The sequence below is a fragment of the Erpetoichthys calabaricus genome, chromosome 12, assembly GCF_900747795.2.
Source record: "Erpetoichthys calabaricus chromosome 12, fErpCal1.3, whole genome shotgun sequence".
NCBI lineage: Eukaryota > Metazoa > Chordata > Cladistia > Polypteriformes > Polypteridae > Erpetoichthys > Erpetoichthys calabaricus.
The window spans coordinates 19,105,579-19,132,929 of record NC_041405.2 but is presented as its reverse complement, the minus strand read 5'-3'; the positions used below and the strand labels follow the sequence as shown (position 1 = coordinate 19,132,929).

The 27,351-nt window shown below is 41.5% G+C and overlaps 1 protein-coding gene across 1 annotated transcript in view; it reads right to left on the bottom strand.

The window, feature by feature from the left end:
* Positions 1–3,857: 3,857 nt before the first annotated feature.
* Positions 3,858–27,351, bottom strand: part of LOC114644567 (zinc finger protein 665-like) — a 35,513-nt gene continuing 12,019 nt past the window's right edge. Inside the window, exons 2-4 of the mRNA XM_051934483.1 lie at positions 24,567–26,110; positions 7,435–7,446; positions 3,858–5,247 (exon numbers count right to left, since the gene is read on the bottom strand). Coding sequence (XP_051790443.1) covers positions 4,564–5,247; positions 7,435–7,446; positions 24,567–26,110 — 2,240 coding nt within the window. The 3' untranslated portion in view covers positions 3,858–4,563. The remainder of the gene's footprint in view (positions 5,248–7,434; positions 7,447–24,566; positions 26,111–27,351) is intronic.

The window sequence follows — 27,351 nt, the reverse complement described above, 5'->3', positions numbered from 1 at the left end:
TCTTCACGTCGTAAGAGAAAGAGTATGGATCAGGAATGACTGCACTTGTACGATGGAAGGTGGGTTTCTGTATGAGGGTATTCTGTATGGTGTTGGTCCGTGCCCAGTGCTGCCAGGATAGGCTCTCGCTTCTTGACTAAGTGGGTTGGGATGTGAACAGATGGGTGAAACTCAATTGTTTGGTGTCACTACATGGATTGGCACCAGATTATGAGGACATTATGTGTGTTTAGTTAACTGTATGGTACTTCATGCACTCGTACCCAGTAAAGTGGGAACTAATCCTGCATAAGGTGCCACTTTATCAAACCACATATCACACATACAACCACACTGGATGTGTTTAGAGTTCCCGGTTGGTCAAATGGCATGTCTTTGAACTGTGGAAAGATAAGCCAGAGACCCAGAAGGAACGTCATGTTAATCATCAGCACAGAAGGCCTTCCAGTACAGAATAGAACTGGAGTCCAGACACCCGAGAGTGCCAGCCACCATCCCACTGTGCTTGCTGGGTTCTTTATTTGAATCGTGAAACAGCGCCTGAGAACCGTGTTCACCCCCTTGGAAGTTTTGACAATTTATTGCTTTGCGCCCTTGTGAAACTTTTAGATCTGTAAAAAAAAAATTCAATGTCCGTTTTCCGATGGATCGCAACATTTTAGGGTCCCGTCATACCAAAAACATCTACCGTATACACTAACGGATAAGTTCTCCCATGAATAAGTCGGGACTTGATTTTACAGTATAATTTCTGGAATTATATAATGTCGGTCGTATAAGTCGAATGCAGAAAACTCACGCTATTGGTCCAAGAGATTACGATATGCTAACGCCCACCTGAGAGAGTAACTACGGAGCACACGGCCTTTTACTCTATGTATTGTGCCTACGTGACCACACAGTAATACCCAAACTATTCCAAAGTGACGTTTGTACTGTTTTGCGTTTTTTATATCTCACACCCTCATACACCTTTAGCGTAAGAGTATCCCTTATCTAAGATGGAGCGTTTGATCAGAAGAAAATATGAAGCTGGTTTGAAATTAAACGTCATTGAAGTAGTGAAAGAAATTGGTAACTGCGCTGCTGCAACAAAATTCGATACATCTGAGAAACTGATAGGAGATTGGAGGAGGCAAGAAGATGTAAAAAAAAAAATGTGTCGTATTTTTGAACGGGCGTATAAGTTGGGTCTGATTTTATGATCGATTTTTCACGTTTCAACACCCGACTTATATGTGAGTATATACGGTATATCTCGATGATGGGTGTGGGTGTGTCTGTGTGTCTTAGTTTCTTGAGGACAGTCTACAGCGAAAACAACCAGATGGAAAAATACCAAACTCGACTCTTAAACCTGTTATGAGATGATGATGTGTGGATTTGTTTTTGAGCCAAATCGTGCAAGACGAAGAAGCACTCTATAGCAGGGGTGGGCAAAGTCAGTCCTGGAGGGCCGCAGTGGGTGCAGGTTTTTGTTCCAACCCAGTTGCTTAATTAGAAAACAATCCGTGCCAATAATTTAATTTCATGGCTTGTCAGTGCTTTAACTCTGCCATGTCAGGTCATTCTCATATCCTAGATTTTTTTTTTCCTTTCTAAGGATATCACTTAAATGATTTGAAGGCTAAAACAGATGACTAATTCTCAGTCCTTCACTTTTTTTTCTCTTCACTTTCCTACCAAATATTTAATAAAACCAAATAGTGCATGATAAATACACACAGGTGTAAATGGAAACAAACTAAATGGAGAAATGCTGGTTTCTTTTGTTATTTGTATCTTATTGCTAATAAGCAGCAATTAAAAAACAAAATACAGCTGTTTAAGACTAAAATAAGCAATAAGTGTTCAAAATCTTAGCAATTGAGACAATTAAAATGAAGCAGAAGTGTTACTTGACCAATAAGGGCTTCTTATTAAGCAATTGGGTTGGAACAAAAACCTGCAGCCACTGCGGCCCTCCAGGAATGACTTTGCCCACCCCTGCTCTAGAGGAACCCTCAAATACCGTAATTCTGCAATTAATTAGGAATTCTTCTCATCAATTGCTATCGGAATGACTTATTCTATGATCCGAAAGATCAGCATCAGAGTGGTAAATAATTATTGAAATGTTAGAGAATAGTTTGGGTAACTTGGTTCTAAGGGTGCATGGCCTACTGACGCTCACATCCACATTTTTCTTCTACCACACAATGGATTTTTTTTCTTTGCACTGATCCACAGAAAAATGTGTTAAAACAACCCTCTGCAAAGTGTTCTAAATTAATTACAAATATAAAACACAAAAATATGAATCACATAAGCATTTAATATGACACCCCTAAACCCTCACTGGTGCAGCCAACTGGTTTTAGCAGTCACAGAATCAGTTCAATGGAGACCACCTGGGTGAGGTTTCAATTCATTTTGTTATAAATCCACCACATCTAGAAGGTCCAACTTGTGGGGAGTTTATATGGTGGCCTAACATATCCAGTGAAGACAAACGAGCAGGCAGAGTATAAGGATTTACCCCCTTCAGGTCACTTTGGCAGCCATGACAGCCTTGGGTCTGTGTGCTTAGGTCTCTATCAGCTTTGCACATCTGGTTGCGGCCATTTTCCTCCTCATTCTTCTTTACAAAACTCATCAGATTGCATTGGAAGTTGTGAGTGAATAGCCTTTATCAGGTCAAGTCAGAAATTCTCAAATGTATGAAGATCTGAACTCTGACTTACTCTGGGACATTAAAACTGTTTTTTTCAGCCTTTCCTGTGTATCTTTGGCTTCATGCTATTGGTCATTGTCATGATAGCAAACAGATCTTCTTCCATTCTTGCAGACTGCATGAGCTTTTCATCCAGGACTTTGCTCATTTTTGCTGCACTCATATTCCCTCTCCATTTGCAACCCTTCCAATGCCTGCTGCAGAGGAACATCCCCACAGCTTGATGCTACCACCACTCTGCTCCGTGGAGGGAGATGGCGTGTTTTTGAGTTCAAACAGGGCTTTTAGTCTGATGGCCAGACCACAGACCATCTGATCAGACCATAGAACATTCTTCCAGTTGATTTCCGAGTCTCCCATGTACCTTCTGCTGAGACGCCACACATTTATTTAATTTTTTTGACAGGGGTGACTGGTGATGCACCTAGGCATCAGTAGTTGTCTGCGCAGTCCCTTCAGTCTTGGTCAGTATAGCTTGTAACTCATTCAGAATTCTCATCGATCTCTTGGTTGCCTCCCTTTTTGGTCATCTTCTTGTATGATCAGTCCGTTTTTTGTTTTTTTTTTTCGGACAGCTAGGTCACACTCTATTTATTAACATTTGATTTAGCTGCACTCCAAAGGATATTCGGTGACTTGGGTATTTTCTTGTCCCCATCCTTTGAGTTGTGTGTTTCAATCACCTTTTCACAGAATTGCCTGGAGTGTCCTTGGTGTCTTCATCGTGGACGTTAGTCCACCATACTGACTCACCACAAATTGGACCTTCCAGATACCGGAGTGCATTTACAATGCAATCCACTGAATCCCTGGACAGGTGATCTCTATCGAACTAACTGTGGGACTTCTAAAACCAGTGGGCCGCACCAGTGATGATTTAGGGGTAAATATCTAATTGATTGAAAATAAAAAAAAAAAAAGATCTTTGCTCTGTGATCTTTCATATTATTAGTTGATTTGTTGTTACGTTAAGTTTAATTGCTTTATCGTTTGTTAATCTATGATTGTAATTATATTCATTATTACATCTTTTCATTTGTGGCGATCGACTTTTGTTAGCAGTCCTACTACACTTGCTGAACAAACAGGCCCTGGCCTAATGTTACTCGATCTGTTGTAAGTCACTTTGGATAAAAGTATGTAAATGTAAATAAATGCTAATGTGATAGATTTATAATTAATTTAGACCACTTTGCTGTACCTCGGTACTGTGTCTCTTCGGGGAATCGTTGGGTACCGCCGGTTTGCCTTTGTGTTGAGTGAGCAGTTGCTCACTGGAGTCCCGAATGAGGCAGATTGTCAGTTACGGCCACGTGGCGTGATTCACAGAGGGTGATCCGCCTCACAGGATCCTCATTGTTGAGGACCCGAGCAACTGGACCAGGCCAAGGGGACGCCCATGTAACACCTGGCTGCGGTAGTCATTTCCAGAGGGTGGGACTGGACCACGTGTCTACCTGAGGGGGATCATGAAGTATTCTGTCATATGGTGAGTGTGGCAACACGCTATACCAGTGCAGGACTTGACCTGACTTTACAGTGATCTGTTTTCACTTTCACATCACAGGGACTGCTGATCAGTGTCAAAATGGCCAAATTCAGTTCTCCGTGTATAACAAGAAAATATATAAAAAAAAAAAAAAAAACTTCCAAGAAGGTGAATGCCTTTGATAGGCCCTGTATGTGCTGCGGTTCCATGATAACATATATAATATTTTGTGGACTTGTCTTATGGCTCGCCAGCGCCAGTGTGAAACGTTGCATAATGCAGTGTCCCAAATGACCTCACTGAGGTGTGTAGCGGAGATTTCACCCTAATGCATACGGTGGTCAGGGGCACTTTAGACATTTCAGCGTTTCTTCTTTTGACCAGTATGGATTTTCTGGTGCCGTTTGAGGTTGCTTTGACAAATAAAGGACATGGCACATTCAGTACAACTGTATGGCTTTTCACCAGTATGAATCCTCTGGTGAACTTTAAGGTTGTATAAGAGATAAAAGGCTTTTCCGCAGTCATTACAGATGTAGGGTTTCTCGCCACTGTGAATCCTCTGGTGCTTTTTAAGGCTGTACTTAACAGTAAAGGTCTTGCCGCAGTCGGCACACATGTACGGCTTTTCTCCAGTGTGAATTATCTGGTGAGTCCTTAGGCTTCTTTGCAAATTGAAGCTTTTCCCACAGTCTGTACAACTGTATGGTTTCTCCCCACTGTGAATCCTCTGATGTCTCTTAAAGTTGTTCAGAATGCTGAACGCCTTCCCGCACTCCATACAACTGTATGGTTTTTCACCCGTGTGGACTCTCAGGTGACTTTTTAGGTAGTCTAACAGTTGGAAGGATTTCCCACAGTCGGCACATCTGTGCGGTTTCTCCCCAGTGTGAATCTTTTGGTGTCTTTTAAGATTATTTTTCCAACTAAAACAGCGCCCACATTCTGCACAGCTGTATGGTTTCTCGTTTGTGTGCGTCATTCGGTGGGCTTTGAAGCTGTCTCGATGCTTGAATGACTTCCCACATTCTGAACACTTGTATGGCTTCTCATTGAAAAAAACCTGCTGGTGTGTTTGAAGGTTTGCTAAGTAGTGGAAGGTCTTCCAGCAATCGGTGCAAATGTACGATTTCTTGGCACCGTTGTGAACTCTCTGGTGAAATTTAAAGTCATCGTAAAAAGGGAAGATCTTCCCACATTCTGGGCAGCTGAACGGTTTCTCTCCAGTGTGAACTCTTTGGCCGACTTTCATATTGGTTTCTTGTTTAAATGTCTTCCCACAATTTATGCAGCTGTAGGGTTGCTCACCAGCGTGAGACCTTTGGTGTTCACTTAGGGAGGCCAAATCGCCGCACACTTGACCACATTCGTGACAGCTGTATTGTTTTGACCCTTGGTGAACCAACTTGTGCTGCTTAAGTTTTCCCAACAACCGAAACTTTTTCCCACACTCCTTGCAGCCGTACAGTTTCACCTTTGCATGAGATCTCTGGTGTCTTTTCAGGGAAGATAACTGAGTGTAGGTCTTCCCGCATTTGGCACAAGACACCGATTTCTTTAGAGTTTTAAACATCCTTTCAGGTAGTTCCCGATTTTTAAACATGTTCCTGCTTTCATTCCTAGCTGCTGACCACCTACCACCCAAGTAGCCAGACGGCCTTGCCTCCATTGTGGAGACATCTTCAATTACAACCTCTGTGGAGCAAACCTCCGACTTAATATGTGAAAAAATGTCCATGTCAAAGACCTCCTCTTTGATCTGAGAAAATTCTAGCTCCCTGATGTCTCCCATCAGGTGGACAGACGTTTGGTCACTGACCTCTTCTTTAATGCGAACAGATCCCTGCTCCCTGATTGGCTCTTTGAGGAAAGTTGGTCCATAATATACGCTGTCCTGTGGGATATGTATGATGTTCATTTTTGTGTCTTCCTCCTCGCAATATCTGGAACTTTGTGGTAGCCTCCTGCTTTCATTTTCATAACCATTCATCTTTATAGCTTCCAGGATAGTCAAACAATGGTCTGAGTTCATGATGCCCTGTTTCACATGGACCATTTCTTTAAAATACCTTGAATACCTGAAAGAAAGCAAAACCACAGACATATGACACATTGAACATAAGGTGAATCTTCTATCCATCCATTCATCCATCCATTCATTTACAATTCCAAATTATATTCAATTTCAGGGTTGTTGGGCAAGATAATGCTTTTAATACTGGTGATTGACTACTTTGTAGACCTTTGATTACAGATTATTATGAGAATCATGCAAGAAATTATTTAACAGAAATCACAACTGCAGTATTAATATGGTCTTAAAGAAAAAAACAATTTAATGACCAATCTATTATTACAAAAATCGGGAGTGGTCTCCCCTCAACTTTCTCATATACTCAGATATGGAGATGGATATTTGAGGAGTAAACCACAAGACAATGATTATATTTTTGTATTATGTACAATAAAGAACCATCAACAACAAATAAGATCAAATTAATAATACAGGTATTAGAATAAATTAGAATATTATCGAAAAGTGAATGCAATTCAAAAAGTGAAACTCATATATAATAAATATATAGATTGATTACACACAGAGTGATATTTCAAGCGTTTATTTCTTTTCATTTTGCTGATTATGGCCTACAGGTAATGAAAATCCAAAATTCAGTATCTCTGAAAATTAGAATATTACATAAGACAAAAAAAAAAAAGATTTTTAATACAGAAATGTTAGCCTACTGAAAAGTATGTCCATGTACACTCACAATACTTGGTGAATTACGACATCAATGCAGTGTGGCATGGAGGTGATCAGCATGCAGCACTGCTGAGGTGTTATGGAAGCCCAGGATGCTTTCATCGCGGTCTTCAGCTCGTCTTCATTGTTGGCTCTGGTGTCTCTCATCTTCCTCTTGGTTTAGGTCAGGTGAGTTTGCTGGCCAATCGAGCACAATGATACCACGGTCATTAAACCAGGTGTTGGTGCTTTTGGCAGTGTGGGCAGGTGCCAAGTCCTGCTGGAAAATGAAATCAGCATCTCCATAAAGCTTGTCAGCAGAGGGAAGCATGAAGTGCCCTAAAATTTCCTGGTAGATGGCTGTGCTGACTTTGGACTTGATAAAACACAGTGGACCAACACCAGCAGATGATATGGCTCCCCAAATCATCACTGACTGTGGAAACTTCACACTGGACCTCAAGCAACTTGGATTCTGTGCCTCTCCACTTTTTCTCCAGACTCTGGGACCTTTGATTTCCAAATGAAATGCAAAATGTACTTTCATCTGAAAAGAGGACTTTGGACCACTGAGCTGTTAACAGTCCAGTCCATTTTCTCCTTAGCCCAGGTAAGGCACTTCTGACGTTGTCTCTAGTTCAGGATCGGCTTGACACAAGGAATGCTGTGACAGTTGTAGCCCACGTCCCGGATACACATGTCTGTGTGTGTGTGGTGGCTCTTGAAGCACTGACTCCAGCCGCAGTCCACTCCTTGGGAATCTCCCCCAAATTCTTGAATGGCTGTGCTTCACAATCCTCTCAAGGCTGCCGTTATCCCTGTTGCTTGTGCACCTTTTTTCCTTCCACTCAACTTTCCATTAATATGCTTGGATACAACACTCTGTGAACAGCCATCTTCTTTAGCAATGACTTTTTGTGGCTTCCCCTCCTTGTGGAGAGAGGGTCTCAATGACTGTCTTCTGGACAACTGTAAGTCAGCAGTCTTCCCCTTGATGGTGTGGCCTACTGAACCAGACTGAGGGACCATTAAAAGGCTGAGGACCCCTTTGCAGGTGTTTTGGGTTAACTAGCTGAGTGAAGTGCGACACCAGGGGTCTACAATAGTGACCTCTTCCACAATATTCTAATTTTCTGAGATACTGAATTATGGGTTTTCATTAGCTGTAAGTCATAATCAGCAAAATGAAAAGAAATAAAGGCTTGAAATATATCACTCTGTGTGTAATGAATCTATATAATACACGAGTTTTACTTTTTGAATTGAATTACTGATAAAAATTAACTTTTCAATGATATTCTAATTTATTGAGATGCACCTGTATATTGAACAATTATTATAAAAGTAAAGTTGAATAAATTGGACTCTGCAGCTGCATGAATAAAAAAGTACCACTTCCGGTTTGTGGAAATAGCTCAAAAGTTAATAGATATCTACGTTTTGTACTTAATACTTGTATGCAAAATTTGGTTGACCTAAGTGAAAGCGTACTCAAGTTATTGTGTTTACATTCACACACACACAGACAGACAGACAAATTTAAAAAATGGTATTTTCAGACTCGGGGAGGTCTAAAACAATGAGATTCATCAAAATCTCAAAATCGAATTTTTGCACGACTACAATACTTTCCTTGTACTTTGCATATGAGAAAGTAAAAAGTGAATACAATGCAATTAGATATAAATAAACATGACACCTTAATAGGGTTTGCTGACAGCAACATTTGTTGTTCTACAAGACATAGCTTAGCTACAACTCTCAACTCCTAAAGGGGTCCCAGTGGTTCTTCAGAGCGATGCCATAGGGCAGGGGTGTCCAACTCCTGTCCTGGAGGGCCACAGAGGCTGCAGGTTTTCATTCTAACCATCTTCTTAATCAGTGACCAGTTGCTGGTCATTAACTTCTTTTGTCTTAATTTTAATTGACTTGACTCAGACCCAGAATTATGTCTTTTTTTTTCTTAATTAGCAGCCAAACAATAATAAGACATGAAACAAGCCGAAATATGATCTGTGCCCATCACACAGTATCTGAAAGTAAAGAAAGGTGAAGGTCTCAGTAAGGCTGATCTTCTCGGGTCACCAAAACATTTTGATGGTGGTCTTAGGAAAAAAAGGAAAATCAACAGTTTGGGAAATGTCTACTGTGGCAGAATGAGAGTAGCAATAAACCACAGAATGAAATAACGGGTTTAATTAACAGCAGGAATCGGCTTCTCATTAAGAAACTGGTTGGACTTTAAAGGCCTGACTTAGCTGGTCATCTGTCGGCTCGTTTCACGTCTCATTTCTGTTTGGCCGCCACGTAATGATGAAAAGAATCAAGTCAGAGGACTGACTCCTTACAAGCAGGGCTGTTAAAATGAAGGGAAAAGAAATAGCAGTGAGAACGGGTCACGGATTAGGAAAAGGATTGGCATGGAAACCTTCAGCCACTGCGGCCCTCCAGGATCAGAGTTGGACGCCCCTGTATTATGGCATCGCTCTGAAGACCCACTGGGACCCCTTTAATTTTAAGAGTGCAGCGTGGCCTTGGGAAGCCCCAATTAAATACCACACTGGCCCCATGTGGGGGGCTGCTACAAGGTGCCCCTTAGCGAAGATCCCTCAGTGGCTCAAAATGGGCTAATGGCTGGTAGTGCAAGTTTAGGAAGTCCCTCATTGGCACAGTGATGGTTTCCCACTTTTTAATATTTTACTGCAGAATAAGTAATGCCGTGAATTAGTACTTTTAATGGGTTGTAGATTTTGCTTGTAGAAGTATAAATAGCAATTTAAATGACTTCAAAAAGTGTTGTTTTATGTTGGTGAAAATTGCACCATTTTTGTATTTATTATTAGTAACGTTTTCATGTTCAGTGATGTAACATTGCAAAAACAAAAAAAAAAATGAAAAAGAGTTTTATGTTTTGTAAGAATAGAAAGCTTAAAGCAACAATAGTGTTGTGTTTTTTATTTTTCTTGTTAATTAATAAATTGTAAATCTTACGCATAATTAACATTAAAAAAAAGTTTTAAGGAAAGGAGCAGTAAGGAGTGGTGCAGTGGTAGTGCTGCTCCTCACAGTAAGGAGACCGGGGTTCATGTCCTCGATCCTCCCTGTACGGAGTCTGCATGTCTTCCCTGTGTCCATGTTTGTTTTGTTTGTTTGTTTCCATTGGCTGCTCTGGTTTTCATCTCACAGTCCGAAATTACACAGGATGGGTGGACTGGTGGTGCTGCACTGGCCCGATGCTGTGTGTGTGAATGTGTTCACCCTGCGATGGACTGGCATCCTGTCCAAGGGTTGTTCCTACCTGCGCCCATTGCTTGCTGGGATAGGCTGCTGGTGCCCCGCATCCCTACCCTGGATAAGCTGGTACAGAAGATTGATTGATTGATGGATGGATGGTCTAGTAAGGTATGGAATTTTATCAGGTGCATGACCAAATTTGACCAAACTCGCTGTCTGTTTGTCCACACGAGGCCAATGTTGCTCAGACGTGCAAATCTCAACTGGGTCTTTGTTGAATGTTTGCTGTTTCATTTATTAGGGTTTGTCCAGCTTTTTTTTTTTTTGTTTTTGTTTTGCTGTGCTTACAAAACTGAACACAAAACCATCAGCAATGCTGTACAAAAAGCTGTGCGATTTTAGCCAATATAAATAGCCAATGTTTTTTTGAAGTTAATCAATAGTTCATTTTGAAGTCAAATTGTTATTTATACTTCTACAATCAAACTCTAAAACCCACCGGAAAAACACAAATTCACTGCGTTACTTACTCGACATAAAACCTTAAAAAGTGGGAAACTATGGGGTAGTGATGACACGGGACAGCATTACCAAACCCTCGCTGGTCCAGTGGAGGACTAACTGAACTTGCACTGCACACATTTTCAGTCACTAGGGAGGACTTTGCTAAGGGGCCCCCTTGTGGCAGCCCCTCATTGGGCCAGCGCAGTATTTAGTTGGAGTTTCCAAAGCTCACATTGGCCATGATCTGCTCACAGGGGGCTATGGTGGGCGTGTTTGCTGGGTAGGAATTCTCATCTGCAGGGCGAAAGTCTCCTCAAGACTAAAGTTAATTCACTTATTACAATGAAATGATGAAGAAAAATGAGGAATTTATAAACATGTGGGGAGTGAGGGGGGTGCGGAGCTCCTTTATGGACGGGCAAATGCAAATGTACTTATGACTATGGGAAATGTTTGAGTATGTGTTGGAAATTAGAGTTGTTTTGTAAAATTAATTTCTTTTGGAATATATCAAGGATGTGTTGTTGAATTTATATGTTGAGTAGGAAATCTATCTATCCTGCCAGCTATACTAAAATTAATATCTATCTATTGTGCCAACTGTACTAAAATTACTATCTATCTTTTGTGCCAACTATACTAAAATTACTATCTATCTGTTGTGCCAACTATACTAAAATTTCTATCTATCTATCTATCTATCTATCTATCTATCTATCTATCTATCTATCTATCTATCTATCTATCTATCTATCTATCTATCTATCTATCTATCCTGCCAACTACACTTAAATATCTATCTATCTATCTATCTATCTATCTATCTATCTATCTATCTATCTATCTATCTATCTATCTTGCCAACTATACTAAAATTACTATCTATCTGTTGTGCCAACTATACTAAAATTTCTATCTATCTATCTATCTATCTATCTATCTATCTATCTATCTATCTATCTATCTATCTATCTATCCAACTATACTAAAATTACTATCTATCTGTTGAGCCAACTATACTAAAATGTCTATCTATATATCTATCTATTTATCTATACTAAAATTACTATCTATCTTTTGTGCCAACTATACTAAAATTTCTATCTATCTATCCTGCCAACTATACTAAAATCACTATCTATCTTTTGTGCCTATACTAAAATTTCTATCTATCTAGCTATCCTGCCAACTATACTAAAATTACTATCTATCTGTTGTGCCAACTATACTAAAATGTCTATCTATATATCTATCTATTTATCTATACTAAAATTACTATCTATCTTTTGTGCCAACTATACTAAAATTTCTATCTATCTATCCTGCCAACTATACTAAAATCACTATCTATCTTTTGTGCCTATACTAAAATTTCTATCTATCTAGCTATCCTGCCAACTATACTAAAATGACTATCTATGTATTGTGCCAACTATACTGAAATTACTATCTATCTATAGCACCTTGAGCATGGGAAAGGCACTATATAAATAAAATGTATTATTATCTATCTATCTATCTATCTATCTATCTATCTATCTATCTATCTATCTATCTATCTAATCCTGCCAGCTATAATAAAATTACTGTCTACCTTGCCAACTATCTATATAAAAATTATTATGATTATGAAATGTGTATTTATTATGGACAATTATTTATATTTATGTGTGGATTAGGAGGCATGTACAAAGAAGTAGTGGTATAATGAATGAATTATGAATTACTTATTTATTATGGACAATTCTGTAACTTTATGTGTGGAGCAGGAGGTGTGTAAGGGGCAATAGTAGTGGAGTAATACAATCATTAGCTTTCTTCTGAAATTGTTACATATTTATTAACTGCATATTACTGCTGTGTTCATGTTTTTTGTTATTATGCAAAATAAAGTTTTTAGTAATTTTTATATAATTTTAAAATTTTTTTATCTATCTATCTTGCCAACTATACTAAAGTTAAAGTCTATCTTTCTACAGGTAAGGTGCGATATCTGTGTATATAAACCCATCATGTCTTCCTAGTAATGCGCCCTGTAATTGTGTTTACAATACAAAGGCGCTATATCGATTAAAATGCGTTCTCTTGCCCTGTTCTCATCGGCTCCCAAACTTGGTTATGCCCGGTACGTCGCAGCGTCAAGAGAGTGTTTTGCTTCAAAGGCCCCTGCGCGTTATTCCGTTAATTTCTGACGACTCCTTTAATGCACAAACGCACGTTTTCAGGTCACTCGCCTGTCACTCGCCCAGGTACCAAAATGTGCTAAAAGCAAACGTACATTTGGCTGAGAGAGGACAGGGTGGGATTCATCCTTGTTTTAACTGTTCAAAGATATCAGCAGTTCATTTACAAACGCGTTCGTTTTTCCCTTTTCCTCCTCCTTCTTCCCTGTCGTGTCTGGTGAAGGCGGTGCTCGGTCCTGCTTCTGCTAGTGAGACGTGTCACCTGTAAAACGTTTATTTATTTATTTTTTCTTTTCTTACCTCACGAAAGTCACTTTAGCTCTGGAGGTCCGCTCTGCTCCCTCGAGCCCAGAAGGTTACCGATGCGCCGCCAGCCCGGGGTCCCCCGCTCGTTACTGGCGGCCAGCGCTTTCACAAAGAGCCTCGTCTTGGTAGCGGAGCGCTCGGCTGATTCTCTCGCTGTCGGAAGCCCTCCGGGTCCGCTCACACCGGTAGCTTTTCAGACTGCGGCTTCGGACTGGATACCGTTATTTTCCTTCCCAAGGTTCCAAACACAAAATCTAATAAACCCATAATGAATTAAGTCCAGTGGCGCCGCTCGCTTGACTGGACAGTCGTATCGTTTATGCTAGGGGCGCGTAGCTTTTAAACAAACCTTCAGTCCAAAATGTCATTTTTTTCCCCCCAAGGTGCGAGTCGGCTTCTCAGGTCGATCGATAAGGGGAGGCTAGCAGTTCTTGAAAAGAGCGGAGAGTCGCACGCCGAGCACCTCGTCCAGTTCATCTTCGTCTTCCAGTTGTACACCCCGAAACCTGTGAATGCCATCTATAGCTCTGGAGTAGGTAATGCAGTACTTTCTAAAAGTGAACTAAATGATCCTCAACTGATTCGGAACCGCACAGGATAAAGTGCCCCAAAACTGTCGCAGTCACTACAGCCTAATGTGACGGCGTGTCTTCTACCGCTACCGCTTGTTGTTTATCGCAGTCCGCCTTGTCAGTCAGTCGGTCCTCCCCTCAGGAGCAAACGGCTGGAAACAAGAAGGTTCATTAAATGGCTAGATGAGTTTTTATCCAGATGGAGGCTCAGGCAGAGTTGTTAGGGTATTTGAATCTGCCGTCGTCATATTATTTTGGCCTGAAATGAATGAATTAGTGTGTGTGTGTGTGTGTGTGAGAGAGAGAGAGAGAGAAAGAGAGAGAGAGAGAGAGAGAGAGAGAGAGAGAGGGCCCCCAGTGATAGACTGGCACCCTGTGCATCACTGGATTAAACAGGACAGCATGAAAGTGCCATGGAACAGACTGACACCAAATGGCATCTGCCTTAATTGTGCTCAGCGAAGCTGGTGATCCTGACAAAAATTAAGCGAGTTCAAAAAACCAATGAAAGGATGAGCGGGGTTACAAATTGACGAGTTTTGTTTTCTTAAGTTAAAAAAAAGAGAGAAAAGGCTAATCTCTTTTCACTGGCAGTTTTGAGCTCTTTTCCTATTTGTACACTCTTTTCTAAAACAGTGCATATGCTGCTGCCTGTCACTTCATTCAGAAGTAATGATTTATACCTGCCTATAAACTATTCATTTGGACCCCATATTACGTGGCATTCTAGTATTCAACAAGATCCCTCTGCCAACTGTTTACTGAACTGTCTTTCAAGGAGTTTTATTATTCTATTTATCATATCTGTTCCTTGTGTTTGTTGTTTGGCCAACACTCTGCTCTTTCCGGTTTTGCAGCCCATTGCTCTCCGTACACTTGGGATCTGTCTATCTATCCTGCCAACTATACTAAAATTAAATTCTATCTATTTATAGCACCATTCTATCTACCTTATATCTATACATCTGCCTAAAATGTAGTGCCTTATATCTATCCTAATATAGTGCATTATCTATCTTATCCTGCCTACTATACTAAAATTAGTCTATATCACCTTTTCTGTCTATCCATCTATGATATAGCACCTTATAATATCTATACATCTGCCTTTGACGTAGTGCCTTATAATATCTATCCTAATATAGTGCCTTTTCTATTTATCTAAGTCCGCCTACTATAATAAAATTAACATCTAATATATGGTGCCTTTCACTTCTATCTATCTGCCTATATCTGATAGTACCTTATAATATCTATACATCTGCCAACAATGTAGTGCCTTATAATATCTATCCTAATATAGTGCATTATCTATCTATCTTATCCTGCCTACTATGCTAAAGTATCTCTAGCAATTTTATCCTGCCAACTATACTAAAATTAAAGTCTATTTATAGCACCTTTTCTATCTATCCATCCATCTATGATATAGCACCTTATACTATCTATATATCTGCCTTTGACATAGTGCCTTATAATCCATCCATCCATTTTCCAACCCGCTGAATCCGAACACAGGGTTGCGGGGGTCTGCTGGAGCCAATCCCAGCCAACAAAGGGCACAAGGCAGGGAACCAATCCTGGGCAGGGCGCCAACCCACCGCAGGACACACACAAACACACCCACACACCAAGCACACACTAGGGCCAATTTAGAATCACCAATCCACCTAACCTGCATATCTTTGGACTGTGGGAGAAAACCCACGCAGACACGGGGAGAACATGCAAACTCCACGCATGGAGGACCCGGAAAGCGAACCCAGGTCTCCTAACTGTGAGGCAGCAGCGCCACCGTGCCGCCCGTGCCTTATAATATCTATCCTAATATAGTGCCTTTTCTATCTTATCCTGCCTACTATACTAGTCTATTTATTTATCTATCCTTCCAACTATACTAAAATTAAAGTCTATTTATAGCACCTTTTCTATCTATCCATCCATCTATGATATAGCACCTTATAATATCTATACATTTGCCTACGATGTAGTGCCTTATATCTATCCTAATATAGTGTATTATCTATCTAATCCTGCCCACTATACTAAAATCTATTTATCTATCCTACCAACTATACTAAAATTAAAGTCTATCTATTATAGCACCATTTCTATCTATCCATCCATTTATGATATAGCACCTTATAATATCCATATATCTGCCTTTGACGTTGTGCCTTATAATATCCATCCTAATATAGCACCTTTTCTATTTATCTAAGCCCGCCTACTATAATAAAATTAATATCTATTATATAGTGCCTTTCACTTCTATCTGCCTATATCTGATATAGCATCTTATAATATCTCTATCTATGTCCACAACTCAATAGAATAAGGTCAATTATACATACAGTTGGGGCCGCAGCCACCATTAAGGTGAATTAGGTATTCACCGAGGGTGGAGATCATAGGGGTTTACGTTAAACCAAGTAACACAGGTGAGCAACTGAAGAGTCGGCTGGCACACTAATAAACTTGGCTTAGGGCACAAAATAACTGAGCACTGGCACTGCGTACAGTACCAGTGAACTGACTTGACACATCCAGACATTTTCATGTTTTTAATAGAAATTGATACTTTTTTTAAAATAAAGATAACATTCTATTTATTTAAAAATAACAGCCAAGAAAAATTGCATCGCAAAGGAAGGGGACTATGTAGAAAAGTGATGTAATTTGTTTTTGAAATTCTTAGAGTTAAAAAAAAAGTGCTGAAATGTTTTGAATGTTCCTCGTATAAAGTGTAAAAAACACAAAGGATGGTGAATAAAGGACGTCTAAAAGTCCTGAATGCGGACCGCCGGACACTTTGTGCACTTTCATCCACAGCCTCCGGTAACTCCTCCTAATTCTGAAAGGCCTCGACAGAAGAAATTTGAGGGGTTCTTGAATGGACTTTGTTCCCGCATTGATAGCCTCAGTACTGTAAGTTCTTAGCATGACCCACATCATAATGTGAATCATGGGTTGCCATTTTTTTCTGGAACAGAGACCTGAAAACGTTAAGGGTGGTAAAGTAAATTGTGGAGGTGTGGCACAGCACTGCAGATAGCCGAACAGAGAAGAGAGGAGATTAGTGGAATTGAAGGAGATCAGGCGGGTTGGTTCAAAGAAGACCCGGCTGGTGGTGCTAGGAGATAATATGAAAAAAAATGGATCTTTCCCCCAAAAGATACCCACGACAGTCAAGGAAAAAGATCTGGAGGGGTGGGGGCAGCCAGCTAACCTCGTTAAATGTGGAAAAATGGCTGTTAAACTGGAGCTGAGGAGGTCAGTTTCTCATGATGACACAGTGGTTAGTGCTGCTGGCTCCAGAAATTGGGGTCCATTTCCCAGGATGCTAAGCATCTGACTTGTAGGTTAGGGTCTGATTTGACTCCATGTTCGGGGAAGAGTACCCCAAGATGGGTTGCTGTTACTTTGAGACCACCTTATTTTGGAATTAATGAAACAAACATGGAAAAAAAAGGCCTCCGAACATCTTTGACTTGCAAAATAAACTAAAGTCTTCATGATATTAATCTTTTAATGGGTACCATATGAAAAATACATGTTTACTTAAAAATGATATATATAAGTCGATGCATCTGAAATAAATACAGTAATATTTGCTCCACGTGTAATTAAAACCCTCACATATTCAAAGGGCATCTTGACAGCATCGCTTGGTTCACACCTCATTTTGGTCCGGTTAATCGTGAACCGCACTGGAGGACATGACATAAAATATTTAACAAACCTACAACAGGCCTACATCAGAAGAGGACGAGGCTCACAAAGGTCTGGTGACCCATCCTTGCCTAACCCTTCATTGATAAACATGTCCTCCAGAAGACTCGAGACCACCGTGCTGCGATGCCTGCGTCTGAAAAGCAACACCTCGTTGGTAGTAAAAAAAAAACACAACAGTAACACAGGCCTAAAGCGTTTTGTAATATGCCAGATTTTTTCTGTTTTCATGGTGGACACTTTTAGCACACAACATGCTTTTCAAAAGTGTTTCGAACGTAATGAGGAGTTCATTCAGTCCACAGATTAAAAGTCACTTTATGGCCTATCAGTGGTCCAAAAGAGAATGTGACAAATGGTCCACTGAGAACGACTAGTCCGTTAGTAGTCAGAAAAATGAGATTTGTTTTAGTTGTGTAGCTCAGATCCATCAGGTAATTTACACAAAAATATTGTCTGATCGCCCCCAAATCTGAAGAGTGGCCCATAAGGGAATTCACTGAGATGAAGAACTCCATTTGCAGTGAGCAATATGAGGCCAGCTTTTAGCTGTGTAGCCCAGACACATCAGGCAAGCTGCAGAAAATGTTGGCCGAACACCTCCAAATCTGAAAGGTGGTCCACTGAAATGGAGAACCCCTTCTGAGTGAGCAATATGAGGCCTGCCTTCCAGTTGCGTTGCCCAGACCATTCAGACAAGTTACACAGGACATAGGCCGATCACTCCCAACTCTGAAGGGTGGTCCATAAGGGAATTGAACAAACGAACCACTTAGATGGACAATTCCATTCGTAGTGAGCAGTATGATGTCTACTTTTTAGCTGTGTAGCCCAGACAAGGCAAGATGCACAGAAGGTTGTCAGATCACCCCAAGTCTGAAGGGTAGTCCAAAAGGGAAATCGACAAATGATCCACTGAAATGGCGGACCCCTTTAGCAGTGGGCAATATGAGGTCTACTAGTCGTGTAGCCCAGGAACATCAGGCAAGTCGTACAGAATACTGTCCAATCACCCCCAAGTTTAAAAGGTGGTCCATAAGGGAAACTGGCACAGGTTCCACTGAAATGGAGAACTCTTATTTGTGGTAAACATTATGACGTCTACTTTTAGTTGTGTAGCCCAGACACATCGGGAAAGTCACACAGAAGGTTGTCCGATCAAGTGGAAGTCTGAAAGGTGGTCCAAAAGGAATTTGATGAATGGTCCACTAAAATAGGGACAGTGGGTAATACAATGTCTACTAGTTATATGGCCCAGACACATCAGGCAAGCAGCAAAGAATGCTGGCAGACCACCCCAAGTCTGAAGGGTGGTCCATAAGGGAATTCAACAAATGGTCTGCCGAGATGGAAAACTCCATTTGTGGAGAGCGATATGAGGTTTGTTTTAGTTGTGGTGCCCAGACAGCCAAGGCAAATTGCACAGAAGGTGGCTTGATCATATCAAGACTGAAAGGTGGTCCAAAAAGAATTCAACGAATGGTCCACCGAAATGGAGAACCCATTCTGCACTGAGTGAGCAATAGGGGGCCTGCTTTTAGTTGTGTAGCCCAGACCCATCAGGTAAGTTCTCTGATCACTCCCAAGTCTGAAGGGTGGTCCATAAGGGAATTCAACAAACTGTCCACTGAGATGGACAACTCCATTTGTGGTGAAACATATGATGTTTCTTTTAGTTGTGATGCATCAGAAAAGTTGGACAGAAGTTCCCTGAAGAAGGCAGGATGAACAAAATTTGGGTGGTGTACTTCAGGAAGGAACACATTCAGAAAATGATGCGCAGAAGAGAGCTGTAAAATACAGCAGCACTCCATAAAGTGTGTGGACTAACACAGTCCTGAAATCAGTGTGATGTGAGGTAAAACAACTGTTATGTTACATTTGAACGTAAAACTGAATGCCCGCATGATGCCATCTCTTTTGAAATGTGTCCATTGTAAACAGATTCTAAAGATCTCCGTCCTTTTATGCCATTCCCCATTGTTTTTCACTTGGTCATTTCCAAAAACGATTTCTCTAGACAAGATAATGGCTGATTCCTTCTAACTTCTGCATTATTCAAATAGAGTGAGAGGTGATTGGCTTCAGCTATGCTGAATTTGGAGCTGCTTGTTTTATGCCATCCCTATTGGGCATGGAAGCATCAATCTGAAGATTGAATCTAGGAGAGACAGCCTGTGGCAGGAATGGCTGGAATGTTGTACAGGGTGAGTCTAATGGGCAGGCACCCTGAGTTATGTTGTATTATTGTCTTAATAATGAAGCAATTCAAACGAAATGAAGATTCCAGTATTCGTGGATAAATGCATGAACGAATGAAGTACAGCGCTCTTCTGTTGAGACTGCTGGCAGGCAGCAGAATGTCGTTGTCTTTCTGCCAGACTGGCGCCTACAGCGAACTCCTTTGTACAACACATAGTTAATGCTTTGGCAATTTCTGCTCTAAATGCAGTACGGGGAAGGATGGCGTACACGACCGAGAGGGTGTTTCTTGTGCTGACGTATTGGTGTACCGGTTCCATCAAGCAGTCTCAGACACATTAAATCTGACTCCGCGGCTGGTCCCGATGGGATCAATAAGATGGATATTATATCCTTAGTAAATGGGAACGTAACTTTAGCCAAAAGTTATAACCTATGGCTTCTGGCAGGAGCTATTCCTGGGGCCTTCAAAAAGGCCAGGACTGTACTTCTGCCTAAATCTCTTGACAGCCAAAAACTCTCTAACATCAATAATTGGAGACCCATTACCATTGGATCTCTCATCACAAGATTATTTTCCAAAATTCTCTATACAAGATTAAAATACGGGATATCATTAAACCCCAGGCAGAGGGGGTTCATGGAGACGGCAGGATGTACAGAAAATATCCAAATGCTCCAAGCGATAATCACAGCCCATAAGAAACACCAAAAATCACTGGGAATGGTGTTTATCGATTTTGAGAAGGCCTTCGACACGATATCTCATGCTTACTTATTTAAAATCCTAAGGATAATGAGGCTAGATGCTCATATTTCCCAACTGTTCAGAGACATGTACTCAGGTGCCTCCACTAGTGTGGAAAATCATGAGAGTAGCACCAACAAGATCACTCTGATGAGTGGAGTCAAACAAGGAGATGCCCTCTCCCCTCTATTTTTCAATATAGCTATTGACTCATTGATCCACAAATTGGAGACAGATAGTCGTGGTACCATGCTTGGTGGAGCCACTATAATGGCAATGGCTTTCGCCGATGCCCTTGTCATTGTAAGCAATACCTGGGGCGGTATGAAGACCAACCTGAACATACTAAAATAATTTTGTAGAGGATCTGGCCTCAAACTGCAGCCGGCCAAATGCAAAGGTTTCTTCCTCACCTGGAAGAACTGCAAAATGTGGCCAAAAAGACTTACCTATGGAAGTTAGAAGGGGTCGAGATGAAAAGGACTTCCTCAAAAATCCCTGTGACATACTTGGGTGTAAATGTGGAACCAAGGACAGGTGTCTTCATGGAAGATCCCATGGATGAAATAGAGAAATGGAGCAATCTTATTGGCAAAGCTCCTTTGAAGCCCTATCAGAAGATTAACATCTTCAATTAGTATGCCATTCCTCGTCTCTTGTACCCATTGCTCAACACGAAATTTTGTCTTATGACTATCAAGAAATTAGACGTACATATAAGGAAGACAATAAAAATGTGGTTGCACCTACCACAATGCACTGCCAATGGATTAATTTATTCCAAGAGAGCCAACGGAGGGTTGAGTGTCCTCAAATTGGAGGCTATTGTACTCAAATCCTCCTTCAGGACACTAGGAAAAATTGCACTATCTGAGGACCCTATCCTTCAAGAAACATGCATCCAAAACAAAACATTGGAACAACTGAAAAACCTATGGAAACTTATGGGTGGCAATGCCACTAATTTTCCAAATGAAGACACCCTGTCTAATATATGCAGTAATCAATTGCCAAATGATAATAATAATTCATTACATTTATATAGTGCTTTTCTCAGTACTCAAAGCGCTATCCACACAGGGAGGAACCGGGAAGCGAACCCACAATCTTCCACAGTCTCCTTACTGCAAAGCAGCAGCACTACCACTGCGCCACCTGTGTCCCAGCCAAGCTTCGTGACTGGCGACAAGCTGAATTTGAGACTTGGAAAAAGCTCCTGGTCCAAGGTCTAGGTATCGAACTATTTGAAAATGATAAAGTGAGCAACTGCTGGCTGCACACACACAATTGGATGAGTCAGGGGCAATACATTGCCGCCATCCAAACAAGAGTGAATGTATTTCCAACCAGGGAAACCACCACCAGAGGCAGACAGGAGCCCTCAAATTGCAGAAAATGTCTAATTGCAACAGAATCTCTATCTCACATCCTGGGCCAATGTCCGGTAATGCAAAAAGAAAGAATTGCCAGACACCACGAATTACAGTGGGTACGGAAAGTATTCAGACCCCCTTCAATTTTTCACTCTTTGTTATATTGCAGCCATTTGCTAAAATCATTTAAATTAATTTTTTTCCTCATTAATGTACACACAGCACCCCATATTGACAGACAAAAAAAAGAATTTTTGAAATTGTTTCAGATTTATTAAAAAAGAAAAACTGAAATATCACATGGTCCTAAGTATTCAGACCCATTGCTGTGACACTCATATATTTAACTCAGGTGCTTTCCATTTCTTCTGATCATCCTTGAGATCACCTTCATTTGAGTCCAGCTGTGTTTGATGATACTGATTGGACTTGATTAGGAAAGCCACACACCTGTCTATATAAGACCTTACAGCTCACAATGCATGTCAGAGCAAATGAGAATCATGAGGTCAAAGGAACTGCCTGAAGAGCTCAGAGACAGAATTGTGGCAAGGCACAGATCTGGCCAAGGTTACAAAAAAATTTCTGCTGCACTTAAGGTTCCTAAGAGCACAGTGGCCTCCATAATCCTTAAATGGAAGACGTTTGGGGACGACCAGAACCCTTCCTAGAGCTGGCCATCCGGCCAAGCTGAGCTACCGGGGTAGAAGAGCCTTGGTGAGAGAGGTAAAGAAGAACCCAAAGATCACTTTGAATGAGCTCCAGAGATGCAGTCAGGAGATGGGAGAAAGTTGTAGAAAGTCAACCATCACTGCAGCCCTCCACCAAGTCAGGGCTTTATGGCAGAGTGGCCTGTCGGAAGCCTCTCCTCAGTGCAAGACACATGACAGCCCGCATGGAGTTTGCTAAAAGACACCTGAAGGACTCTGAGATGGTGAGAAATAAGATTCTCTGGTCTGATGAGACCAAGATAGAACTTTTTGGCCTTAATTCTAAGTGGTATGTGTGGAGACAACCAGGCACTGCTCATCACTTGTCCAATACAGTCCCCACAGTGAAGCATGGCGGTGGCAGCATCATGCTGTGGGGGTGTTTTTCAGCTGCAGGGACAGGATGACTGGTTGCAATCGAGGGAAAGATGAATGCGGCCAAGTACAGGGATATCCTGGACAAAAACCTTCTCCAGAGTGCTAAGGACCTCAGACTGGGCCAAAGGTTTACCTTCCAACAAGACAATGACGCTAAGCACACAGCTAAAATAACGAAGGAGTGGCTTCACAACAACTCTGTGACTGTTCTTGAATGGCCCAGCCAGAGCCCTGACTTAAACCCAATTGAGCATCTCTGGAGAGACCTTAAAATGGCTGTCCACCAACGTTTACCATCCAACCTGACAGAACTGGAGAGGATCTGCAAGGAGGAATGGCAGAGGATCCCCAAATCCAGGTGTGAAAAACTTGTTGCATCTTTCCCAAGAAGACTCATGGCTGTATTAGCTCAAAAGGGTGCTTCTACTAAATACTGAGCAAAGGGTCTGAATACTTAGGACCATGTAATATTTCAGTTTTTCTTTTTTAATAAATCTGCAACAATTTCAAAAATTCTTTTTTTTGTCTGTCAATATGGGGTGCTGTGTGTACATTAATGAGGAAAAAAATTAATTTAAATGATTTTAGCAAATGGCTGCAATATAACAAAGAGTGAAAAACTGAAGGGGGTCTGAATACTTTCTGTACCCACTGTATGTAACCTCTTGGAAAAAGAGAGTGTGAGGCACACAAATGGACTGTCCACAAGGAACAATCTATTAAACTGAACAATGGCAGGTCCCTTCGACCTGACTTGATTTTGATCAAGAACAACAATGCTAATTTCATTGACCTCACTGTGAGATATGAATTCAATATAGAAGAAGCTCTAAGAGCTTAGTTCTCAAAAGAACATAAATACGAAAGTATCTCTTCATCCATAAGAGAAACTTACGGAACAAACAATGTTCAGACATTTGGCATAGCGTTCAGGAAGATGTACGGCGTTAGGGAAATACCACTGAAACATCTTATTCAGAACTTGGCACAGAGATTGGAAACCACAGGATCAGTGTTGCCAGTGCATACTAGAGGCCTACCAAAAATATCACAACAAGTTGTGGATGATGTGTGCAGTCATCTCCAGGTAGGCACTGTATTTATTCCATTTCTGTCACTTCGTTATTACTTAAGTAACACATCATAACTCGGGGCCCCGCCAATTAGGATCTAACTGTGCAATACAAATTTCAGGTTTCATTCTCTCATGTTCACTGGGGAGTTCAGGAAGCTTTGTCTTTGTGAAGTTACACATCTCCTCCAGACACAGAACTTCTGTGGAGTTTGTGGGCCTACTATACTGAATGTCCTACATTTTCTGTCGAACAGTTGGTTATATGATTGAATTTCTCTCTTTGTCACAAGGCCACTCATTGTCATTGTGGACTAAATCTACACCAAAGCTATTAAGATCTGGAGATTCAACTTGGTATCTCCCACCATCGTCTTCATTTTTACAGAAATTAGCAGAGGGAATACATTTTCCTGAAAGTTGTACAGTATGTAAGATCAAACCAGCATTCACCCTGCATTCTCCCATAAGTGTGGTTTGCCATCATGAAGTTTGGAACAATATGGAAGTGGACGCATTCCTCTAGTTGTCAGGACATTCACCATTGCTAATGATGGCTGAGAGAGGCCAGAAAAATCTACCGAATCATACAGTTTCGGTTTCTAGCATGTGTTCTCCGGTGGGATTCAAGATGGCTGAACTGGGTGAAGCTCCGCCCACATTCCTGGCAGCTGTATCTCTTCTCGCCGGTGTGAATCCTCTGGTGTTTAATAAGGTTGGCTAACTGACTGAAGGGCTTGCCGCAGTCTGCACAACTGTATGGCTTCTCTCCTGTGTGGATTCTCTGATGTACTTTTAGGTTTCTTAGCACAGCAAATGTCTTCCCACATTCTGGACAACTGTAGGGCCTCTCGCCCGTGTGAATCCTTTGGTGAGTCCTTAGGTTGCTTAACATCGTGAAAGACTTGTTGCACTTGCTGCAGCTGTACGGTTTCTCTCCCGTGTGGATTCTATGATGCGTTTGGAGATGAACTAACTGAGTGAAGGACTTTCCACATTCACCGCACCGGTAGGGTCTCTCACCGGTGTGAGTCCTCTGGTGCGTTTTCAGGTTGGTGGATTGGCTGAAAGTCTTCCCACACTCAGTGCACATGTGGGGCTTCTTGTGTTTGTACGCGGCGCGTTTCAGTCTCTTCCTGCATTTTGCACAGCCAGAGTGACGGTTAAGGGAGTCGAACTGATTTAAATGGCCTTCCGCACTACTGTACTGTGTGTTCTGGTGTTCTTGAAGGTGATCTGATATACAAAAAGTCCGCCCACAGTCACTGCAACTGTTTGCATTTTCCCGAGCGTGGACCATCATATGTTTCTTCAGGGAGGCCGACTGATTGTATCTTTTGCCGCATTCGTTGCAAGTATAGGGTTTCTCCCCCGTGTGAATTCGCTGGTGTGTTTTAAGGTTGCAGATGTTGCTGAAGCTCTTCCCACATGTGCCACAGCTGTATGGCCTTTCCCCTGTGTGAGTCATCTGGTGTGATTTAAGGTGGACTAACTGACTGTAGTTCTTTCCGCACAATGCACAGCTGTATGGCCTCTCCCCCGTGTGGATCCTCTGGTGCGTTTTAAGGTTGGTTAACTGGCTGAAGACCTTGCCACATTCACCACATCGGTACGGTTTCTCGCCGGAGTGGATTCTCTGGTGTACCTTAAGGTGGGCTAACTGATTAAAGGTCTTCCCACACTCCTGACAAACAAAAGGTCTGTTATGCTTGGGCACAGGTCTCTTCGGTTTAAAATTTTGCTTCCCCCTCTTGATCACTTTTCCAGCAGATTCATTCTGCAGCCTAGTTTCCGGCTGACGTAGCTCTACAAATTCTTCACTGCGATGCACTAATGAAATCTCTTCATTGTCATGCACAAAAACAGAGGCCTCTGCTTTAATAATCGAATGAAGATCCAAGTCAGTGACTTCCACTTTTAAGCAGTCGGAGCCCTGATCCTTGAATTCCTCCTTAACTTGAACAGGCTGCAAGTTCATGTTACACTCTGAAAGGGGAATAATGCTCAGTTTCGGGTGAGCCTCTTCCACGTTCCTCGAAAGCTCCACAAAAATCTCACTTTCACTGTCCTCATTGACATGCTCTGGAGTGTTACGAGAGACTTCCCAGTTCTCCAGGCTGAAACTCCCATAGTCTTTGCAGGATGCTTCCCCTGAAACAAAAAGTGCATCTCATTAGCTTTTCAAAAACTGAAAGGCATTCATTAAATACGGATATTCTTACGGTCATTTAGAGAAATTCTCCATCTTGTATCCATTGTGGCGGACGGCCACGGCACTTACCTGGCAGGGACACCTGTGAACTGGAAGGACCGAGGGAGAGAATATATACAGAACAAGATGGCAGTTTCTCTGGGCTGAGGCGGTACCATGGTGTTATGGGAATTGGAGTTTTGTGACTCAGCCCTGTTGGGTGCCACGGGGCCTGAGAAGCCCTGCTTAGTGGGGCTCCAACCTTACCTGTAAGTGCTTCCAAGCCAAGCCTTTGGGACACCAGAATTACTTAAAGAGAGCCGCCTGTCTTCATTCCGGGAGGGCGAGAGACGAAGCTTGCCAGAGGAGGAGTGGAGGTGGAAGGGCAAGAGAGAAGACATTGCTGTGTGCTTCTAGTATTGACTTTGTTTGGTACTGTGACTGTGCTGTGGTGGTGGGAAACAACAGGAAAGTGTTTCCCACAGCTTTAATAAAGCCCTGTGTGTTGTTGGACTTGCGCCCGTGTCTATTGCGTTGGGTGTCTGGTTTGTACTGATGGCTGAGAAAACCTTTTAAATCTCATGTTTTCCTTTAGAATGGAAATTTCTGATACAATGGGCATGGAATTGAGATTCAGCTTGAACAATAAATGGTGAACAAATCTAAACATCCATGTGTCTCACATTGGTGCACAGGGGACAGCTTATGGGCTCTGGTGATTGTAATTTCCCTGCCACTCCAGGGGATTGCCGTTGTGTCCTATTCCCTTTTCTCTTCCTCTCCTCTACTGACCGGAAACATTGACGGTTCTTAACACCACTGACATCACTTCTGGTGTCCATCCACCTGGACCCCTGCCTCTTCCTGCTGGAAGGACTTAAAACCGGAAAATCAGCCATACTACATGCACTTTAGAACAGGCTGTCTACCTGAAACTAAGTACAGTGCATCCGTAAAGTATTCCCAGCGCATCACTTTTTCCACATTTTGTTATGTTACAGCCTTATTCCAAAATGGATTAAATTCTTTTTTTTCCTCAGAATTCTACACACAACACCCCATAATGACAATGTGAAAAAAGTTTACTTGAGGTTTTTGCAAATTTATTAAAAATAAAAAAATTGAGAAATTTGTACATAATGTACATAAGTATTCACAGCCTTTGCTCAATACTTTATCGATGGACCTTTGGCAGCAATTA